This window comes from Balaenoptera borealis (genome assembly GCF_965194805.1).
Source record: "Balaenoptera borealis genome assembly, chromosome: 8".
Classification (NCBI taxonomy): domain Eukaryota; kingdom Metazoa; phylum Chordata; class Mammalia; order Artiodactyla; family Balaenopteridae; genus Balaenoptera; species Balaenoptera borealis.
In genome coordinates, this window is record NC_138865.1 from 100,280,908 (window position 1) to 100,305,494 (window position 24,587).

A 24,587-nucleotide genomic window follows, 5' to 3' on the forward strand; every position below is an offset into this window, starting at 1 on the left:
TATGGAACAATATTTTGTATCATAATGATTCAAATTTCAATCAATATGGCTTTTTCTCAAAGGTGTATTTTTTTCTTCAACCTTGGCCTAAAAGTGATTCTCGTGAATGCGATCAGAGGTCACAGCCCAAAAGGAAGAGAAGAAGATAAAGGAAGAGCAAGTGGGAAACCACACTTGTTGAGCACTACGTGCTTTGCATAGCTTCTCTCCTTTAATCCCCATAACCATGCTGTGAAAGATGATTACATGAGAAGAAATGGAAGCTGTGGGAGGTTAGCCTGACTAAGGCACCTTATCCAGCAATTGAGATGTGAGCACAGGCCTAATGACTCCAAAGTCTGTTTCCCCGCTATACCACGCTGCCTGCTGAAACTGAAAGAGTCCGGTTAATACTTGAATAGATCAGATTGTAAAACAGTGAGAACAAAGTTCCTGCCATGTGACTGTTCTTCACTGGACAGAAAAAGTAACTCATATTACTGTGGTTCAGAAGCTTCTGGAATTGCATTTTCTTCTCAAAGTTACTAGAACAGGTCAAGACAAAATAATCATCATTATAAGAGGAGGACATCAAGACGACATTCAGAAAACTTGTTGTAAGATTAGATCTGTTCTGGACTTCCCTGGTGGCACAGTGGTTAAGAATCCACCTGCCAATGCAGGGGACATGGGTTCCATCCCTGGTCTGGGAAGATCCCACGTGCCATGGAGCAACTAAGTCCCGTGCACCACAACTCTAGAGCCCACGAGCCACAACTACTGAGCCCACGTGCCACAACTACTGAGCCTGTGTGCTGCAACTACTGAAGCCCACACGTCTAGAGCGTGTGCTCCGCAACAAGAGAAGCCACCGCAATGAGAAGCCCACACACTGCAAGGAAGACTAGCCCCTGCTCGCCGCAACTAGAGAACGCCCGCGCACAGCAATGAAGACCCAACACAGCCAAAAAAAAAAGATTAGATCTGTTCCAAAATAAACCCTAAAAAAGCCAACAGCAGGATTTACTACTGACTCTCTTGATTTGGAGTTTGATGCCTACAGTAACGGCCAGACACCCCTAGGCACTGAAAACCATAAGCACCTCCCTCACAAAAATACTCTTCAAAAAAATCCCCACCAAATGATACTTCAAAGGAGACACATGATCTCCAAAGTGAAACACACTTTCTGAAGCTCAATTGAAATACTCAACAAAACTATGATGAGCCCAGAGCTGTGCAGGTTTGAATCACACACCTGGGGCTGTGAAATGACAGGGGTGGACGTAGCGGCAGCAGCCATGGCAGCTCTGGAGTTGTGGGCGGTGACCAGGCCCCAGCACTAAGGCACCCCACACGGGAGTCAGGTTCTCGTGGTTGCTGATCAGATCACGGTCATGCTAGGAGCAGCTGTGTACCTGGAAAAGGACAGGAAAACCCACCGTCAGCCTCGGAGGACTAGCATATGCGAGTGAAGTACCTTTGGCCACGGGAAGTGAAAAATCCCCTGTACCAAATGCCAACTACCAGCTTAATGAAAAGAGGAACCCGGGAGGGAGCATCTAACATCTCATGGGAGGACTTCTGTACCATTCATCCAAATCAGTTGATGTATTTTCATAAGTCTGAATGCAACTTGGTATGATAGCTAGATGTTTGGGGCAGGTGACTTCAAGTTGTGAAGATAGGGAGAGTGGGCGGAGGGAAGAGCCACCCTGTCATTAAATAACAAAGGAATTGAGTGACTCACAATTAAGAGCTGACAGTTTATAGACAAAGGGCAAAAAGAATAATAGTATCAAGTGTCTCAGAGACACCCAGTTCAACCCTGCCCATTAGCAGATGAAAAACCGTGCAGGTTGGAGAAGAGAGATGACTGGAAGCTTACTCTTCACTAATGGCAGAACCAGCCCTAGAGCAGCGAGCAAGTCCCAGTCCCAGATGAGACATAAGTGAATGTGTTCCATGTTTACATTTCTTTAGGGAACTTGTTACCACTTTCAGGATTAAAGAAAGGGAAGATGCCCCAGAGTTATAGACGTGAGTCGGTCACAAGAAAAAGTAAAGTACTTGGGTTGGGGGAGGGCGGGAGCTTTGTAAATCAGACTTCCACATGTATGAGGAAGAGTACATTTCTCAATTCCTCTCGACATCCTTAGAGAGAGGATGCTAGACCTATGCGATAATTTCCACATTGCAATTTAGTCCAGAAGGGGACATTTTTCCAGTTTAAGAATTTAAGAAAATAAATTCATTTTAAGAAAATGTTTCACTTTTAGGTTGTTTTCATACCATCTTACAATATTCTTTCTTTTATTCAAAAGATATTTATGGAGCATCTACAGTGAACTAAGGGCATAATGAATAAAATTGAGCCTGCCCCTGCCTGCAGGGAGCTTTTGTCTGTAAATATACTTTCTGGTTTCAGCAGCATGCAAGATAACACTGGAATACTTTCAAACTATTGCCAAAGGATACTCTTCATAACAGTAAAAGTTATGAACCAGGATCACAAGATCCAAGTCTTGAGCAGTTAAGTAATGGCAGAGTTGGATATTTAACCCAAGTCTTTGCCAAATCCTCTGGCACTATTTTCTACTAGCTGGATCATGCTGAGCAAGTCACATAACCTCAGAAGAACTGTTTCCTAAGAAACAATCAAGGTTTGGCAGCAACTTACATTCTGATTTTTGAATATTACATTCTGAGTTTTATCCTGTCTCTGTGTATTATCCTTCATACTGTAGTTTTAATCACTTTAGGTTTTAGCTGTTTAGAACCGTGGCACCTTCCTATTTTCTTCCTCTACCTTTCTGTTAGAGTGACTATTTTTATTAATAGATAAGAAGTAAAGCTGTCAAGCCACGTTTTGGACTAACATTCCACACAAAATTCCATAGCTGCCCTAAGACAACAGTGATGTTCTCCTCAGTCCCAGTTTTAGCGGGAAAAATACCTGCTGTTTATCACACTGTGATTTTAAGTAACAGCCCAGGAGAAAGGCACACATCCACAGAGTGTATTTCCTCTTTCATGAGGGGTGCCAGAGAGCCGAGCCTACCCTGGGAAAACTACAGGGCCCTATGGCGCACTCTTTTGTACTGAACTTATTTCTGGCACCGTTTTGTGCCACCCCTACTTTTGTATTTTTCCTTTTTCCTTCTCACGTATTGACAGTTCACATCTTCTTGCTCTATTATATGTGGAGTGGACAGATGAATATATAAATAAATATATAAACAATGATAACCAAAAAGCAAAACAAGCAGGCAAGCGAGATTCTATGCTAAAAGACTCACGCTCTGTGTGCTGGCCCAATATCACTTCTGCCGAGCTAAATCATTAAGCGATAAAACCATAAAATATTTTCAATAATCAGAGTACACAGAGTTGCCCAAAAGGTGAATGCTGGGCACTCAGCCTGCAGTCGGGAAAGGGATATCGAAACGGATGTGACAAATATGCCATATGGCATCACCGCTGACAGCCAAAGGGGGCGGGGCAGGAGACTGGGATTTAATGAACACCTACTAGATGCTGAGCACTGGCACAATCATTTCACATACAGTTTAAGGCAGATATTGTCAACTCATTTCATAGATGAGGAACTCAATGCATTGTTCCCAGTCATGTGGTCAGGAAATGATGGAGCAGAGACCTGAACCAGGACCCACCCCAGGGCCTTTCCATAGATGAACCCTCCAAGTGTACAAAAATTAACAGTGAGAAAGTGCTTGGAGTTTTTTGAAGCAAAAATTTCAGAAAGTCCTTCAGGAAGCAGGATGCAAGTCAGACGTTCTGCAGAGTAACTCTTTCCCCAAACCCTGAAACAGAGTACCCTGGGCTGCTCTCATCCATATAAAACTTTCATGATGTGCCCCTAGTTTTGATTTATGTGACACATGCCTGAGCTACATAGTAGATACTACAGATTGTTAGTTTCATATTTTGAAGAAGAAGATCAAGACAGACCATTAACTGTCTTCCCCTAAAGCATCTAAGACATATCGAGTTTTGATGCTTTTGTTAAACCTTTTTTTTTCAGACGAAGAGATCTCTATTTCTGAGATAATAGTGTATAACACTAAAAGATTCATAAAAGTGTATGTTGAACCTATTCTTACGTTATAAGAGCCTTTTGTAAGATGGGATATGGTTACTTAACTCTTAAAATATAAGGGCTAAGCAATACTACCTCAAAGGGTATAAAATAGCTCTCTCGGGGAGCAATGTCTTAAAATTACATTTATGAAACCTATTTAGTTCCCAGCCTATTTACAAAACTGTACAAATCATGGGGGAAGAGATGTGATGACAAAAAAGACAATATCCTAAATAATGATGTCATTCAGTCTCTGGCCAAGTAAGCTGGATTACTTTGACATCTTGTGTCCTGCTTTCCCAGAGCCCCAGACTGCCAACTACAGAGTTGCACGGAATTTTTAAAGAAATTCTTCCCTCTTTGAACTCTTCCAAGTATTTAGATACCTGCCCTGCAATTCTTATAGTCTGCCCTCACCGTAACTCTCTGCTTCCTTTGCTTGAGCTCCAGGTACAGGAAACCACAAAGCAGTGTGAGTCAGCTCCATTAACCGCAGGTGCCCTTGGCCATCACTATTGCCCATTCTCTTATTCCCTAGTTGTCCCCTTTTTCCATTCTAGGCATGACTTCTAATCTATATCATTCTTCTCAAAACCGCAAAACTACATCTAATGCCACTCACTTGCAGAATATGAGCTTTGTCACCTGTTGACTTGCCCATTCATCCATTTTACAGTCTTTGGGTATGAATTACCTCAAAATCCCTCCCTATAGTTCAAAATGTATATATATATACACACATAAAATAGGTAACAAACGAGGGCCTACTGTACAGCACAGGGAACTCTACTCAATATTTTGTAATAACCCATAAGGGAAAAGAATCTGAAAGAAATAGATATGCATGTATATATAACTGAATCACTTTGTTGTACACCTGAAACTAATACAACATTGTAAATCAACTATACTTCAATTTAAAAAAATGATTTTTTAAAAAATGGATAGATAAAATACCATTTACAAGTAAGAAAGCTACATAGGCTCATGGTTCTGTGCTAGATTAACGGAAAATAACCAATTGAATATAAGAAAAGGAAATACCCTGAATCAACCCTAGAAGCCACAGCTGGATCCTAGCTATTGCTTAAACTTCCAGAAATATACTGGAAAGAATCAATATGGAAGGTTGGAGAACCTTTAAGGCTCAACATTCCCTTCATGTGAAATTGTAATTAGGTGGACAGAAAATAAGTAAATGAGACCCCAATAGACTCACAATGTTGCTCCCTGTTCAGAGGGATGACGGCTGGAGTGAACTAAGCCAGGGAGCGTTGGAGTACATTTAAAATACACTCGGCTCCTTAAAAGGGGTTCATGGCTCCAACCGAGCAAGTAATCTCTGGCTGTATTTACTTCTAATTTACATGTGGCCATAATGACTGGCCCAGAAAATATGTGGGAAAAAAGCACTACCAGCTGGCTTCTGATATGGGTAGCCATGCCAAGTGACAATGATCTTGCTAATTACTGAGTGCCACACCAAATACCTTAAAAAAAAGTCTCTGGTTCTGAGACAAATGTTCCCTTTGATTACTTCTGGAGCTGATGCTGGCTCTTTTCCTAGGCCTCATAGGAAGATGAATTTCCAACTGGCAAATTTATCTACTATAAAGCTAACCTTTTTCCTTCATCTGGACTTGAGTCAAACAGTGACTCATTTCAGTCTCTAGAAAGAATGCAGGGCAATACCTGATACTGAATATGCATAGACTTCATTCTCTAAGGATAAGAGACAGAAAAATCCAAATCCACCAGGCAAATGAAAAATATTATGGGGCTCAAGAGAAGGAAGACTATAGAATCAGAGCAAATATTTACTTAAGAAGATAGGTATACTACATAAAAGAGAACTTCAGAAAAACATGAGCTCAGAAATGAGTCGGCATTAACAAAAAAATTATGAATTATGAACTTGAATGAAGGCAGTCGATAAAGTAGAAAACAGAATAAAAAAGCAGAAAACGGTATTACTGAAAGAAGATAAACCAGAGCTTTGGGTGGGGCCTACATGACTAAAGATTTCAAAGCTTCCATTCCTAAAATAGAACAGATGAACACAAAGTACTAAAGGAGGAAAGAAGTCATCAATGCTGAAACCAGGAATGGATACATTTATCCTCAAAATTTTAGAAAAGTGTTACACATAAATAGAGCCATTTAGATCAGGTAGGAAAAAATTTCAGACTTGAAACGTGTGTATCCTTCTTCAGAGAGCTCTATACTCTATAGAGTCCATCAGAAACCAAACAGAAGAAACTCTCAACCTCAAACCTGGACAGACAAGATGATGTGATAAAGGAAGGTCAGAGCTATAGCTTGTCTTTCTCAGTATTTATCTATTTCTATTTATCTATTTATTTATCTTAAGCATCTGAAGCCAGCTTTATATCTAAAGGCTGAGACTGGAAGATTCTTCTCTTGAATCTGAGTAGATGAAAAGACCTTAACAACAGTAACATCAGGAAGAAGATATTGCACCTATTCAAACAACAACAGGAGACTTAAAAACCAATCATTGGAAATGCAGGAGAAGGATTGGAATATAAAGTTAAGAAACTTGCCCAAAATGTACAGCCAAAAAACAAAGTGAAGGAAAACAGAACAGTAAGAGTGAGAAAGCTAGAGGACTAATCCAGGGGATCTAACAGCCAAATAAAAGCAATTCCAGAATAAAAAAAAAATAAAGGAAATGGAACGGGGGTGGGGAGAGGATCAAACAACAAACTCAAAACATTTCCTAAAGCGACAAGTCCTAAGTTTGTTGACTGTAAGGGTCCACTGATGCATACCTGCCCACCTGCATCGATTTTAATATGCCCACATTAAGCACATCATCATGATTTTTTTAAACACAAGATTTTTTTAAAATTCCTGTAACTGATCAGAATGTGATGGGGGGAGCTCATAAACAAAGGATTAGGCATCAGAAAGTCCTTGCATTTCTCAACAGCAATCTAGAAGCTAGAAGACAATGGACAATGAAGAAAGTGATTTACAGTCTACAATCTTGTTGTAGGATGTCCTTTGCAAAACAGGGAGGAAACTAATCAAAATGAAGGCATGGGATACAGGAACAGGAGTTCAATTCAGGAGAAAAATAAAGGGAATGCCTGGCCTACTTGTGAAAGGACATCGCTGGATGACAGGTAAGTGGACTCACAAAGTAGGTTTGCAGAATAACCACCTGTCTGGGTATGTTGAGAGACTTCTAGAACTGACAGAGTTTGTGACTGAATGAGCACGTAGAATCCTAAGCACATAGAACAGATTAATAAGCACACAGAAAAATAATAAGCAAACATAAGAAGAATAATAAGAAAACATAAGAAGAATAATTAAAATTTAAAAGGGAAGAATTTACAGAAGAGGAAAAGAATCCACAGAATGCTAAAGGAATTCTAAATGGCTCCACTGTGAGCGACATTAACAAGGTCATAGTAACATTGACACTGAATATGGTCTGATCAAAATCACGACCTAACTACATCAGGATGAAGAGGTACAGGAGGGGAGTATGCATGCAGCACATCTTCCACAAAGGATGTCTATCAATACTTGAAACTGATGTATCAAAAAGTACAAGTCTTAGTGATGCAATGCAAATACCCAATGAAGCAGCTAAACCAACTGAAAATGGTAGCTATGGGGAAGGTAAATGGCAGGGAGAGAGAAAAGAATTCCTTTTTCTTAGAAAGCCTCATATAGCTATTTGACACTTTAAATTTCAAACATGTGAACATTTAAATCATTTTAACATTGATTAAAAAAATAAAGCAAAAAAAGGAAAAAAATATCACTGCTGAAACCAAAAATGTATTTAAAACTATAACAGGCAGAAGTGCCACTACAGAAAACCAAGTTGATGCCACGGAAGACAAGCTTAAGAAAAGTCACACGTGCTTATGCTAAAAATAGTTAATAGACTGATTAGAAATTATGGCTGTGGAGCACAGAAAATAGAGATTCAATATAAGAATAATTGGTACCCCTGGAAGAACAAATGGAACAGAAGTTATTTAACAATAAAAGTAAACTTTTCTTAAAAGATTAGAAGTTCTTAGGCTTAAAGAACACAATCCAAGAAAAAACAGATAAAATGCACTAAATCAAAATTTAAAACTTCTGTGCACAAAAACACAATCAAGAGTGAAAAGATAATCCATGGAATGGGAGAAAATATTTGCAAGTTATATATCTAAAAAGGAATTGATATCCAGAACATATAAAGAAAACTCAACAACAACAAAATCAAACAACCGAACTAAAAATTAAAACACTTGAATAAATATTTCTCCAATGATATTCAAATGGCCAAAAAGCACCTGACAAGATAGTCAACATCACTAATAGTTAGGGAAATACATATCAAAACCACAATGAGATAACACCTCACATCCATTAGAATGGTTGCTAAAAAAAAAGGATGTGGAGAAACTGGAACCTCTATGTACTGCCAGTGGGAATGTAAAATGGTTCAGCTCCTACACAAATCAGAATGGCAGTTCCTCAAAAAATTAAAAATAGAATTATCCAGAATGGCCATCATCAAAAAATCTACAAACAATAAATGCTGGAGAGGGTGTGGAGAAAAGGGAACCCTCTTGCACTGCTGGTGGGAATGTAAATTGATACAGCCACTATGGAGAACAGTATGGAGGTTCCTTAAAAAACTAAACATAGAACTACCATACGACCCAGCAATCCCACTACTGGGCATATACCCTGAGAAAACCATAATTCAAAAAGAGTCATGTACCACAATGTTCATTGCAGCTCTTTTTACAATAGCCAGGACATGGAAGCAACCTAAGTGTCCATCGACAGATGAATGGATAAAGAAGATGTGGCACATATATACAATGGAATATTACTCAGCCATAAAAAGGAAAGAAACTGAGTTATTTGTAGTGAGGTGGATGCACCTAGAGACTGTCATACAGAGTGAAGTACGTCAGAAAGAGAAAAACAAATACCATATGCTAACACATATATATGGAATCTAAAAAAAGAAAAAAAAAATGATCAGAAGAACCTAGGGGCAAGACGGGAATAAAGATGCAGACCTACTAGAGAATGGACATGAGGATATGGGGAGGGGGAAGGGTAAGCTGGGACAGAGTGAGACAGTGGCATGGACATATATACACTACCAAACGTAAAATAGATAGCTAGTGGGAAGCAGCCGCATAGCACAGGGAGATCAGCTCGGTGCTTTGTGACCACCTAGAGGGGTGGGATAGGGAGGGTCGGAGGGAGGGAGATGCAAGAGGGAGGAGATATGGGGATATATGTATAACTGATTCACTTTGTTATAAAGCAGAAACTAACACCATTGTAAAGCAATTATACTCCAATAAAGATGTTAAAAAAAATAAAATTTAATTTAAAATAAATAAATAAATAAATAAAATAAAAATAGAATTATCATATTATCCAGCAATTCCACTGCTGGGTATATATACCCAAAAGAATTGAAAGCAAGGTCTCAAAGAGAGATTTGTACACCCATGTTCATAGCAGCATTATTCACGATAGACAAAAAGGTGGAAGCAACCCATGGACAGATGCAATGGATAAACAAAATGTAGTATACGCATACACTTGAATATTATTCAGTCTTAAAGAAGAACGAAATTCTGGCACATATTATAACATGGGCGAACCATGAGGACATTATGCTAAGTGAAATAAGCCAGTAACAAAAAGACAAATACTTTGTGATTCCACTTATATGAGGTACCTATCGCAATCAAATTCATAGAGGACAGTATGTAGAATGGTAGTTGCCAGGGGCTGGGGGAGGAGGGAACAGGGAGTTGTTTAATAGGTAGAGAGATTCCATTTTGCAAGATGAAGAGAATTCTGAAGATCTGTTTCACAACAATGTAAATATACTTAGCACTACTGAACTTGAAAATGGTTAAGATGGTAAATTACATGTCACTTCTATGTTACCACAGTTAAAATGCAGGTTTGTTAAATAATTAAACTTCAAGAGTTAAAAGAATTCCCATTAAAAAACAAAGTGGGGAAAAATCAAATCACAAAGGGAAAAACTTAGGCTGGACACAGTCATCAGCTTGGCCACAACAGATGACGAGACATAGAAGCAATTTTCATTATTTTGTCAGAAATATAGAATGACTCAAAAAGTATACATTCAGCCAAGGTGTCATTTACCTGCAATAGCAAGAACAAGGCACATGTATTAAATATAATCAGGATTTATTTCACCCTGAAATCTCCACTTGATGACATAATGCAGGTAATCATGTGTCAAATCAAATTAATGTGCTCAGGAGAGCCTCGGCATGAGCTTCTTATCAATCCATGTAAACAAAGAATATCTGTGATAATAACGGTGACCTAAAAATGCAGCTATTATAACTACTAAAGGAAAAGCTATATGACTGAAATGCATGTAACTGTAATGAACGAAGATAAAAACTCCAGGAAATCGCAAGAAAAAAGAAAACATTCTTCACCTTTTGAGAGTCAATCAATACTGTTTTATTTCTAAAGTTGCTAAAACAGGAATTTCAGGCCAAATTTAAAGAGCCAAAAGAGAAAAGGGGAAATGGGTGACAAAGGGATGGCACTGCTACACTTTTTTATCTGAGCTTCCTATCCTTACCACTGCTTCCCATAAAAACAGGGAGGCAAATGGTCCAGCTGGGATGAAGAAAGCTGTGATCACTTTCAGAGTCCATTTGCTTCACATGCAGATTTAGAACAAGGAAGTCAGAAAAGCACTTGAGAGACCAAATAATTTCCTCATGTTTTGTTTTAAAATACCACCTTCTACCTATGGCAGCAGAAACTTTCTTCTTCAAAGGATCAGACCCAAGATCTTGCTTCAATATACTCACTGAAGACAGTATATTTCATGCTCTTAAAAATCTTTCCTTTTCCACATATAGGATCAGTTTTTCCATTTGCTTCTCCAGCTTTTCAATCAGACCTACATTTGGCCTAAAAGTCTACCGTTCTTTCCACATGGCACTCAGCTAATGCATTCAAAGGCAGGAATACAGCTAGCCCATCCTGCTTGTGCTGCCTGCACAAAAGAAACACAAGCACCAGAGTCGCACTGTTTTACACGTATTTTAACAGTTCAGAGTTCAGGATTCTACAGATTGAAGGAACTGGCCAAAAAGTATTTAAATAAACTCACTGGATTTCAAAGACTGTATTGACAGGCATACAGTTTTCCCTTTTGGAAAGTGTTTTTGTTGGGGAGAGATGCTATCCTGAAACTTGTCAAAATAACCAGGAATTGTAAAAACACAATTTTTAGAAAAATCTCAGAACAGTTGTCACTACTAGGGCCAAGGATGTATTGGCCATACTCTATTTAGAGTTTCAAGCTCAAGCTACTTTGTGCTATATTATTTAGAAAATGGGGAAATCTGAAGTTTAGGAATAATGGGTCAGAAATTGGCCAAAAGAGAAACACACCATGTAAGTTCAAAAAAAAAATTAAAAAAAAAAGAATGGTGCTCAATCATAAAGGGAGAGAGCAAGAAGAACTAGGCGATGAGAACAAAGGAAGAGAAGTCAACTCAAAAGACTGAGAAAACCCTCTTGAAAGATAGGACAATTAAAAGAATTACTCTTTGAATAAGAGACAGACTTACTACCACCCTGTTTCTTTCCATTACCCAAGGCCCACAATGTCTAAACTCCTGATCTCTTTAGTATCTGCGTGCCTTGACTCAGCCAACTGTACAGGGACCCAGAGCCAGAGCCCTGAAAAGACTAATGGTAATCAACAGTTCCACAAAAGAAAGTGGAAGCATAGATAGGGTTGATACATTTCTACTGAGGAGTGTTCATGGAGCGAGCCTCTGAGCCATGCTGGAAAGTCTGCAGTCCACAGGTGTCAGGACAAGGAGATTACAACTTTATAACCAACCCTCAGGCTGAGCTAGACTCTTCCAACCAGAGCCAATGGAGGAGTCTTGGGGGATAGTTCCTTCTAAGAGCAAGTGCATGTTTCTAAAATCAGAAGTAATTCACAGATTACTTAGAATAGAAGGGTGTAAGGGGAAGGGAAAGAGGGAAAAAGGGAAAGCAAATGCGGGTGGGGGCAAAGTGTCAAAATAGCTGGCCAGAATGCAGAAGTCTACAGCTGTGATAAGAAAAGTATCCAGCCCAGAATAACAGTTAATAACAGCAAAGGAGGGTTTCCCTGGTGGCGCAGTGGTTAAGAATCCGCCTGCCTATGCAGGGGACACGGGTTCGAGCCCTGGTCCAGGAAGATCCCACACACGGAGCAACTAAGCCCGTGCGCCACAACTACTAAGCCTGCCCTCTGGAGCCCGTGAGCCACAACTACTGAAGCCTGCGTGCCTAGAGCCCGTGCTCCACAACGAGGAGCCACCACAATGAGAAGCCCACGCACCACAATGAAGAGTAGCCCCCACTCGCCACAACTAGAGAAAGCCTGTGCACAGCAACGAAGACCCAACACAGCCAAAAATAAATAAATAAATATATTTTTAAAATAATAACAGCAAAGGAGTCTGTGGACAGAGGCATCTTCCATTACTTAAGGTTTCCAGTAGCTTAAATTTCAAGTTATTTTCAGAGAGTAAGTCAAAATCAATTCTGAGGGCCTGAATTAAAGAAGAGTGGTTTAAAACTGTACCTCAGACTTGTGGTTGCCAAGTGGGGGGGTGGGGGGGTAGGGATGGAGTGGGAGTTTGGGGTTAGCAGATGCAAACTATTACATATAGAATGGGTACACAACAAGGTCCGACTGTATAGCACACAGAACTGTACTCAATATCCTGTGATAAACCATAATAGAAAAGAATATGAAAAAGAATATATATATATGAATCACTTTGCCATACAGCAGAAATGAACACATTGTAAATCAACTATACTTCAATAAAATAAATTTTTAAAAATAAAAATAAGACCGTACCTCAACATAAAAAGATTATGCCTGGAAGACAGCTTTCTGATGTGTTTGCCACAACGTAAGAGAATCGGCACTCAAATTTATTTCTGGTATAGATAAACTGTTATGATCTTCCTGGAATACAATATGGATGTGTGTATGGTTTGCATCAAGATCCTAAAAAGTATGTTGAATCAGAGGGTATGTAACTCTACAACTAGGAGTTTATACTGTGGAAAGTGTTAATTAAGAACAAAGATTTTGCTACAAGAGGGCTTAATGCAATATATTACTAGAAAATTTTAGAAACTATCTAATAATACAGTGCTTGCCAACTGAGTTATTAAAACTATGTTCACATGCAATTCAATTTTTTACAGACAATAAAAATTAAATTGTATTGAAATTAGGTATCTATATATCACTCCCATTTGAGAAACACATACACACAACAAGATTATACATATATATGTATTGTGCCCTGAGGTGGTATGAGTATTTTAATTTTCTACAGAAAAGTAATGTACAGGGTTAAGATAGAGTAACAGGGACCTGATGACTGTGTGTCTGAAAAAAAAAAGAAAGAAAGAAACTATAAAATACTGGACATCTAAGAAGTGGGAAAAGAACAAGGTGAGCCCTATGATGTCCCCAGCTTCCTGCCTCAAGAGTGTCCAGCCACAGTACAGGGGAAATCCAGGTAGGATCCACAGAACTTACTGAGTTAAAGAGGCAGATGTGAGAACCCAAGAAGCTCAAGGCAGCGAGAGTTCCCAGAACAGAGTACCACAGAAGAGAGAACCAGAAAGACAGAAAAGTAAAGAAACACAAAAAATAAAGAAAACATTTTAAATCTTATAGTACAGTACCTTGAAACGTACAGTAGTTCACACCAGACACATTAACTAACATGATTGGACATGCAAACGCACGTTCACATCTTTGAAAGTTTGCAACTTGAAGGTTCGTATGTAGGGGACTTACCAATAGAATATTACTGGGCAAGAAAAAAATAAAATGATAATAAATGCTATTATAGCATTCATGAACCTTAAAAGCATTATTCTATGTGAAAAAAGCCAGTCATACAAGGCCAAATACTGTGATTGCATTTATATGAAATGTCCAGGATAGGCAAATCTCTGAGACAAAAAAGTAGATTAGTGTTTGCCAGGGGATTGGAAAGAATAAATAGGGAATGAATGATAACAGATGTGGGGTTTCCTTTGGGGATGGAGAAAATTTTCTAACACTGTGGTGATAGTTGCACAGCTCTGAATATATCAAAAACCACTGAACTGTATTCCTTAAATAGTTGAATTATATCCCAATAAAGCTGCTAGAAAGACAATTGACAAAAATAATAATGATGGGGTTTATTATAGAAATAAAAGTTTTAGAAAAGTTAGGAGGGAGAAAAGTAAATATACTGTTGTAAGATTCTTATACTATAAAGGGTTATAATATCACTTAAAAGTATCGCTTAAGAAAATATCACTTAATATAATTAATTTAATTAAATAAATATACCTTAAAATAAAGTAAAGCCTACTATAAATGCTGAATCAACCACTAAAACAAAACAAGGAATTATAGCTAATATGCTTAGGAGGAGATAAAAATCATAAAATATATCAAATGTAAAAAAAAAAAAGAGAAACAAAGAATGGACAGGACAAATAAGCAAACAGCAAGATGAGCAAGATGATGAACTTAAATATAACCATAACAATATACACAATATACACACACATACACACAAGAAGTGGTCTAAACAACCCAATTAAAAGGCAGAGATTGTCAGACTGGATAGAAAAGCAAGACCCAACTCCCTACAAGATACACTACCTACAAGAACCATACTTTAAATATGAAGACACAAATAGTTTAAAAGGAAAAGGAAAAAGATCTGCCAAGCTGACACTAAAAATAAAACTGGAGTGCCTATATTAATATCTGGCAGAGTAGATTTTAGAGCAAAATATATTACCAAGCATAAAGAAAGTCATTTAATAATAATAAAGGGGTCAATTCATCAAGATGACATAGCAGTAATAAAAGTTTATACATCTAATAAGGGAACTTCCAATGATATGAAGTAAAAACTGATGAGAGGAGCAACAGATAAATCCGCAATTACAGCCAAAATTGCAATACCCCTCTGTAATTAATGGATAGAACAGAAAATCAATATGGATAACAAGAACTTGAACAACATAATCAATCAACTTGATCTGACTGACGTTTTTAGAACACTTAACTGAGCGCCAGCAGAATACACATTCTCCTCAAGCACAAAAGGAACTGGTACCAAGATAGACCATATCCTGGGCCATAAAACAAGTCTCAATAAATTTAAAAGGATTCAAATCATATAAAGTATGGTCTCTGACCACAACTGAATTAAATTAGAAATCAATAACAGAAAGATCTTTGGAAGATCACTAAATGCTGGAAAACTATCATCTCTCTAAATACTTTATGCAATAAAGAAGAAATTGAAGGAGGAATTAGAAAGTATTTTGAACTGAATGAATATTTTGAGTGTTTTGAATTGAATGAAGATAAAAACAAAGCATCAGTATTTATGGGGTGCCACTAAAGCAGTATCGAAGAGGAAAATGATAGCATTGAACATTTATAGTAGAAAAGAAGTCTCAAATAAATGACCATCAGAAACCAGAAAAAGATGATCTAATTAAACCCAAAGTAAGCAGGAAAAAAGGAAACAGTGAATAACAGCAGATAACAATAATATTATAATAGCAGAAAATAAAAGCAATAAACCCAAAAGCTGTTTCTTTGAGAAAATCAATACAATTGCTAACCCTCTAACCAAACTGGTTAGGAAAAAAAGATGACACAAATTTTTAATGGCAGAAACAAAAGAGGGGTGGTCACTACTGACCCCATAGACATTAAAGGATATAAAGAATAAAGATAGTGTGGTATGGGCCTAAAGAAAGACAAATAGATTAATGGAGCATAATAGAAAGTTGAGTAGACCTATACTTATATAAACAACTAATTTTTGACAAAGGTAAATAGGCCATGCAGTGGAGAAAGAAGAGTCTTTCCAACAAATTGTGCTGAACTATTGGATATTTGAATACAAAACAAAAAACAACTTTGCTTCATAATTGAAACCACAAAAATTAACTTAAATTAATCTTAAATTAGCTCATAGACCTAAACGTAAAACCTAGGACTACTGATATAAAACTGCTAGAAGAAAACATAAGAGAAAATCTCTGCGGAGTTGGGTCAGGCAAATTTTTCTTAGGTAAGATATCAAAAGCATGATCCATAAAAAAACAAACTGAAACACTAGTCTTCATCAAAAGTTCTTCTGCTCTTCAAAAGACACTAAGTAAATTTAAAAAACAAGCCACAAACTGGGTGAAAATACTTTCAAATCATGTCTAATAAAGGACTTGTATCCAACATGTTTTTTTTTAATATATATATTTTTAAAATTTATTTATTTATTTTATTTATGGCTGTGTTGGGTCTTCGTTTCTGTGCGAGGGCTTTCTCTAGTTGCGGCAAGTGGGGGTCACTCTTCATCGCGGTGCGCGGGCCTCTCACTATCGCGGCCTCTCTTGTTGCGGAGCACAGGCTCCAGACGCGCAGGCTCAGTAGTTGTGGCTCACGGGCCTAGGTGCTCCGCGGCATGCGGGATCTTCCCAGACCAGGGCTCGAACCCGTGTCCCCTGCATTGGCAGGCAGATTCTCAACCACTGCACCACCTGGGAAGCCCCAAACATGTATTTTTAAAAATCTCAATATTCAGTAAGAAACCAAACTCACTTTTTAAACTGGGCAAAAGATTTAGACACTTCACCAAAGATAATATACAGGCAGCAAATAAGCACAGAAGAACAATTAGGAAGAAACAAATTAAAACCACAATGAAATACCATTACATATCAATAGAATAACCAAAATTAAAAAGACTGACCATACCAAGTGTTGGTGAGAATATGAATCAACGGCAACTCTCACACACTGCTATGGGAATGGAAGATAGGATCAATTTGGAAAACAATTTGGCAGGTTTTTTAAAAATTAAATATGCACTTACTATCCAATCAAGCCATTTCACTCCTAGGTATTTACTCAAGAGTAAAGAAAGTATGTCAGCACAACGACTTGAGCACAAATGTTTACAGTAGCTTTATCTTTAATAGCCAAAAACTGGAAACAGCTCAGATGTCAATTCACAAGCAAACAGATAAACAAATTGCTGTAACGTCCATACAGTGGAATTACTACTCAACAATAAAAATGAACTAGTTATAGACACAAAAGCATGTACCAATCTCAGAATAATTACACTGAGTGAAAGAAGTCAAACAAAACACGGCATTAGCTGCATGATTCCATTTATATAAAACTACAGAAAAAGCAAACTAATTTATAGTGACCAAAAGCAGATCAGTAATTGCCAGAAAATATGAGGGGAGGGTAAAGTAACAGAAGGAAGGACTTCAAAGGGACAGGAGAAAATTTGAGGGGTGGTAGATATGTTCATTATCTTGATGGTGGTGATGATTTCAAGAGTATATACACACGTCAAAACAAATCAAATTGTACATTTTAAATATGTGCACTTATATACACGTCCTCGATAAAAAGTATTAATACAAAGCATGTCTTACAATAAAGAAAAATGCCATGATATAGATTTTTAAAATACAATATTTAAAGAATATTTTCCTTGAAAGGAAAACACTGGCTTATAAGAAAATCTGAGCACTAACTATAATATATACATATACTTGTAACAACGCAAGGGCAGCCCAATGCCGAGTGTCAAGAGGCTAAATGAGGTAAGGAGGATGTGCCCATGGGAAGGCAGCTGAGAGCACTTGTCAGAGCATAAAAGGTAAAGAGGCATCCAGCCCAGGAGGAGAGAGAGATACAGACTCATAGTTTTCAAGAGCTATAGAAATAAAAATAGAGGTTTAAGAGTGTGTGTGGTGGGGTGTACATGTGTGTGTATGCAAGTCAGAGGCCTGGGAGTAGTGGCACCCCAATAACTATGAGTGTCCTAGCACTTAGATCTTGGTCTCTAAATACCATTCTCTACTGAAAGGAACCAGGCTCTTTGGAGAAACGCCTGAGTCCAGAGCTGTGGCCAGGGAAGTATACAATGACTTGGAACATCTTCTTGTGCCCGAAAGAAAGCGAGCACTCAAAGAATTATGAAGAGGTTAAAAAGACAAGGAAATTAGCTTAAAGGGCCCCGCCCTGGCCTCAAATGGACATTTTTGAGATTCAAAATAAATGACAGAACAGATTTACAACCCTTTGAATAAAATAGGAATCTAGAGTTCATTATAATATAAATTAACTAATAAAATTTTGACAAGAAATAGGATATTTACATAGACTCAAATACTTTCCCACAAAATTCTTATCACTTACAAAGGAAAAACAGTAACTTTACAGTGGAGAAGTCTGGAAGACACTACCTTCATCAAGTGATCAAAGTAAACATCACCAGAAATTGGGACAAATACACATTGTGTGCCACCTGATAGGATGCAATGAGAAGACTATGGCATCACTTTTGTGATATTCCTGTCAAAGTTTCAAAATCTGAGTTTAATTAAAAAAAAAAAAAAGGGTCAAACCCAAATTGAGGAACATTCTACAAAATAACCATCCTATAATCTTTAAAAGATCAAGGTCATAAAAGAAAAAAAACTGAGAAACTGTCCCCATATTAAAAGAGACTAACAAGAGACATGACCAAGTAACACAATGCAAGATTCTGAAATGAATCCTTCGCTATAAAGGGTATTATTGAGACAACTGGGGAAAACTTAAATGGATTTGAATATTAGCCGATAGTATAATAATGATGTAAATTTCTGAACTCTGATGATTGTTTTGTGACTATGTGGAAGAATGCCCTTGTTTTTAGGAAATACATTATAAAGTACTTGAGGGTGTTAGGACATCATGTCAGTAATTCATTCCTAATTGACTTGGCAAGATAAAAGGTTCTTTGCATTTTTGTACTGCACTTGCAACATTTTTGTAAGTTTGAGAAAGGAGGAGTGGGGGAGGAGGAAGGGAGGAGCACGGGGAGGAGGAGAAGCCCCATGATCTAAAATAAAATGTGTTTAATTGGAAGAGTGTTCCTGTGTCACTACTAACCATAAGAATAGACGTGCACAAGAAGAAACTGAATTTAAAGAAAAAAATTTTTAATCTAATTAGAAGTTACTGTTACTGTTACAAATTACACCACTATCCCAGACACACATGTGCCTGATTTTAGAGAAGACAGGAATAGACGTCTCAGACAAATGGCAGAGTATAAGAGGCATGTTGCCGAAAGTCAAATAGGTCTTTTGAAAAAGGAGAAATCTGGACCACAGTAAACAGTGCAGGCAGCATCATGCCACCAAGTTTTGCTGTATTTCCAAAAGCTAAAGAAATACTATAGTATTAGAGAGACACATCTATATTCAATGCAGAACAAAGAAAAGGGCAGATACCCCACAAATGTGGTCCTAAGAATGTCTTCTGTTTCCCAGATATATGGAAAATGTGACAAGGTACCATGTTCTTTGAGACGGTGGATTATGAAATTTCTTCTGCCAACTAGTGAGAATAATCTCTTCCAGATGTTGTTTGGCCCACAGTGTGCTATTCAAAAATATGAAATTTTTGTTTATTTTCAGAGTTCAAGAGCCAAATAAGAAACCTTGTTTCTTTCACTAACTTCTAATTAAGTCGGAGATAACAGCTTTAAAAAAAAAAAAAAAATCAGTGTACATCCTAAATCTAGACTTATAGATCCTGCCCAAAGTTTTAAGGGGGAAAAAAAAAAAAATCAAACCTGTTGAATACAACCCTAGTATCTAATTCACCACGGGGGAAAAAAATGAAATTTCCTTTCCTTTCCTGCTACAATAGATACCACTTTTCTTCAGTGAAGTCCTTCTTGGCAATATCTCTTTAAAACAGTAGGTAATAGAGGGAAATCTAAAGAAAACTAGTATTGTGCTGGAGGATGAGTTATTCCCAGCTGGGTTGAAGATACGTGAAGACTGTAGTTTTCCTGAGAATTCACATACATGCTTTTGCCCACTTGAGAGGTCAACAAGGAAAGGATGGCCTCATTCATTAATGCAACAATTCTGTGAGCAACATTTCAAACATATCACCCTGTGGAAGAAATCAGGAATGTGAAGCAAAGGGAATCAAAATGACTCTTCTCTGTTCACAATAATTCAGTAACCATGATAACAAATAAACAAAAAAAGGGCTCCTCCCTAACTTTCAAGTGAATGGTATTCAAACTCCTGTTTTCCTTTTATGAAAGGGTTTTCAATGTAACAGTGGGTATCTGGTATCTTTTTCAATTGTTGTTGAAGCTGTTTATCACAAAAGCAACAGAATATAGACAGGAAAAAGAGGCCTTTTTTAAACTGTGAGGAGATAATAAAACCACAAAGTAGTCACAAGTCCCTCTGCCTGAGATGTGAGATAATAAAACCACAAAGTAGTCACAAGTCCCTCTGCCTGAGATGTGACCTAAGAACCAAGTGGAGACCTAAAAACAGCTGTGAGGTGCCACTTTAAAGACTTCTAACCATCTAACCATCAGCCTGAAAGATGCTGTCCTGCATGTCCAGAAGATCACAGGGGGAAATCCAAATATGTGGAGAATGAAGAGTGTCATACAGAAAATTTCTCACTAGTGTGAAAGGGATTATATGGCCACTCCAAAGAGAAGATAAGGCATTATAACATGAAAAATGAAATTCTGGTTATAAAAGGGATCAGAAAAAAAAAAGGCTTTGTTAAACTGATATTACCTAAAAAATCTGGAAGATGAGGAAACAACCAAACAGACTCAGCTGCAGCAGTTTCTACTTGACCAAGAACTGGGGCTTGAAACTGGGGCTTGAAAAGGAGTGTGCTGAAGGGTCGGACTTAGTGTGATTGCTATTTTAGGCCAAGTCATGGAAATAAAATAAGCAGGCAACATATCTATAAATGCTTTGTGTTCCAAGATGTCTCCATTTTACACTACTGTAGTTCTGGGCTCCAAGAAACTGAATGTAGTGTTAAACCTGCTGCAGAGAAGTGGGTCCAGAGGGAAAAGGAAAAGGTCACCTCGAACCACACCAGTTTCTTTGGGCGGTGGCTGTGGAGGGGACCAGGATGACAAGCAAGGACTCGCCTCCTGCCGGGACCTGATGGTTTCGTTTTGGAGCCTGATCTCAGGTCCATGTTACATGAACTCCTCGCAGTTGGAGCTCAGAGCACCACACGGATTTCTTTTGGCCCCAATCCCACATTGCAGCTGTTTGTACTTATTTGAGGTATGGTGTATTTTGAAACAAAATGAGCCAGACTTCCCCTACTGCCTATGTCAGTGCCTGGTAATGGCAAACATTAACTCTTTCACAGCCAGGCGATAACTGTAGTGCATCCATCAAATGGAGGAGACAAAGAAATACTGACCAAGAGCTGGGAAAGTTTCTCCAAACAAGAAGCTCGTTTCAAAGCAGAGGCAGATATTCCATCATTTACTTATTTTCTGGACCCCATTTATCTCCAAACAAGTTTCAGCCAGGTTACAAGAGGTTATAAAAGAACAAGGGTCATGACTATGAACATTTATAAGCCAACAAATTGGATGATCTAGAAGAAATGGATAAATTCCTAGAAACATACAATCCACCAGAACAGAATCATAAAGAAATAGAAAAATTGAACAGACCAATAATGAGTAAGGAGACTGAAAAAGCAAAACCTCCCAACAAGGAAAGACTAGGACCAGAAGGTTTCACTGGTGAATTCTATCAAACACTTAAAGAAGAATTAATACCAATCTTTCTCAAACTCTCCCAAAAAAGCTGAAGAGGAGGGAACACTCCCAAACTCATTTTACAAGACCAGCATACCCTAATACCAAAGACAAATAAGGACACTACAAGAAAAGAAAACTACAGGCCAATATCCCTGATGAATACAGATGCAAAAATTCTCAACAAAATTCTAGCAAACCAAATTCAACACCATGTTAAAAGGATGAGACACCATGATGAAGTGGGACTTATCTCTAGGATATAAGAATGGGTCAACATAATAAAAATCCATTAATGTAATATACCACATTAACAGAGTAAAGGATAAAAATCATATGATCCTCTTAATAGATGCAGAAAAAGCATTTGACAAATTCAACATACGGTCATGATAAAAACTCAAAACAAACTGGGTATAGCAGGAACGTACCTCAACATAATAAAGGCTATATATGACAAACTGACAGCTAATATCATACTCAATGGTAAAAGGGTGAGATTTTTCCCACCAAGATCAGGAACAAGACAAGGATGCCCACTCTTACCACTCCTATTCAACATAGACCTGGAAGTCCTAACCAGAGCAATTAGACAATAAAAATAAAAGGTATCCAAATCAAAAGGAAGCAGTAAAGTTGCCTGCAGATGATGCGATCTTAACTATATAAAATCCTAAAGATTCCATCAAAAAACTGTTAGGTGTAATAAACTAATACAGTAAAGTTGCAAGATATAAAAATAAACATACAAAAATCTGTTGTGTTTTTATACTCTAAAAATGAATACCTGAAAAATAAAGAAAGACAATCCCATTTACAATAGCATCTAAAACAATAAAATTCTTAGGAATAAATTTAACAAAGTAAGTAAAAGATCTGTACACTGAAAATTACAAGAGACTGATGAGAAAAACTGAAGATACAAATAAATCAAAAGATATCTTGTGCTCATGGATCAGAAGAACATTGTTACAATATCCATACTACCCAAAGCTTTCTATAGATTCAATGCAATCCAAATCAAAATTCCAATGGCATTTTTCACAGAAATAGAACAAACAATCCTAAATTGATATGGAACCATCAAAGATCCCACATAGCCAAAGCAATCCTGAGAAAGAAGAATAAAGCTGGAAGCATCACAATTCCTGATTTCAAGCTTCATTACAAAGCTATAATAATCAAAACAGTATGGGGAACAAGATCAAGACGGCTGAGTAAAAGGACGTAGAGCTCATCATCTCCCACAAACACATCAAACATACATCTACATGTGGAAAAATTCTCACTGAAACCTGGAAACTGGCAGAAGGACTCCTATACATCCAAGGCTGTAAGAAAGATACAAAAGTAGTCAAGTAGGAAGGGAAGAAAAGCAGTCAGCTTGGGACCTGTGCCCCTGGGAAGGGACCCAGAGAAAAAGGGAGATTACACAAGTGGACACCTGCCCTGGGGAGTCAGCAGGTCAAGCCAGAGACTGGGCATCCTAGTCCTGGGGTCCGAGGCAGTGGAGACAACCCCCTTGGCTAGTTGGAAGACCACTGAGTCAGACAGAAAGGCTGGAGAAGACTGGACTCCACTCATAAGCAGCATGCGTGAGCAACGTGCTTATCTAGGTAGTGCCCCAGGAGCTGCCCAGATCTCTGATGGCGTCCCCCTACCACAGCTAACTCTCCAACACTCCTTGAGAATCCACGCAGGTTCCCACCAGCCCTGTGGAGTAGTTCCACAACAGGGCAGGGGTGGTAAAGGAAGGGGAGAATGATCGGATATGAGAGACAAAGGGGGCTCACACCTGAGGCTGTGTCTGAGCAGAGCCACAGCCACCTACGGAGGAAACACATTAGACCTCTGTCTATGCACAGGCCCCACTTGCTTCAGCACTTCCCTCTTCTGGGGCAAAGTCCCAGTGAAGGGAGAAGGGAAAACACACACTTAAAGGGAACAGAGCCAACATGAGCTCGACCCTCAGGGCTTCTGCCCCAGCAACTTGGGATCAGACCCCCCACCCCTGACAGGGCGGTGACAGCCACTGAGCAGCAGAAAGGAAGTCCCACCTCACACCTGGCTCCAGCTCTAGCCCCTCCATCTCCAGCACCCCCGCCCCCACCAAGGTGAAAGCTGCCAGCACACCCTAAGGAAAGATGGGAATGGCATCCATGTCAAACCCAGCACTCCCACCAAAGGCAATGGCTAAAAGCAGTCTGTATAGGGATGCTCCCACATAAGAACACCCCTTCAAGACCACAATAGGTAACTCTTTTATCTAAATTCATAGAGGCAGAGAAAGTTTAGCAAAATGAAAAGGCAGAGGAACTACTCAATTGAAAGAGGAAAAGAAAACCCCTGAAAAAATAATAAAATAAAAATATACAATTTACCAGATAAATAATTCAAAACACTGCTAACAAAAACGTTAACTGAATTAGGAAAAAGAATTGACTTAAACACTGAACAAGGAACTAGAATATATAAAAAAGACCCAATCAGAAATTAATGATTCAATAGCGGAAATAAAAAACACACTAGAAGGAATGAATAGCAGACTAAGTGATACAGAAGAATGCATAAGTGATCTGGAGGATGGAATAATGGAAACCACCCAATCAGAAAGTCAGAAAGAAAAACAAATTTTTTAAAATGAAAGCAATTTAAGAGATCTCTGGGATAACATTAAGTGTTCCAACATTCACATTATAGGGGTTCCAGAAAAAGAAGAGAGAGAAGGGGATCAAAAAATTTGAGGCAATTATGGCTGA

General features: G+C 38.2%; 1 protein-coding gene across 8 annotated transcripts in view; it reads right to left on the bottom strand.

Moving 5' to 3' along the window:
• Positions 1 to 24,587, bottom strand: part of LPAR1 (lysophosphatidic acid receptor 1) — a 160,320-nt gene that overhangs the window by 83,259 nt on the left and 52,474 nt on the right. For 5 of the 8 annotated variants that reach the window (XM_082404144.1, XM_082404142.1, XM_082404143.1 and 2 more), the window contains exon 2: positions 1,238 to 1,397. The exons of the other annotated variants lie outside the window; for them this stretch is intronic. In XM_082404144.1, coding sequence (XP_082260270.1) covers positions 1,238 to 1,282 — 45 coding nt within the window. In that variant the 5' untranslated portion in view covers positions 1,283 to 1,397. The remainder of the gene's footprint in view (positions 1 to 1,237; positions 1,398 to 24,587) is intronic. 8 annotated transcript variants of the gene reach the window in all.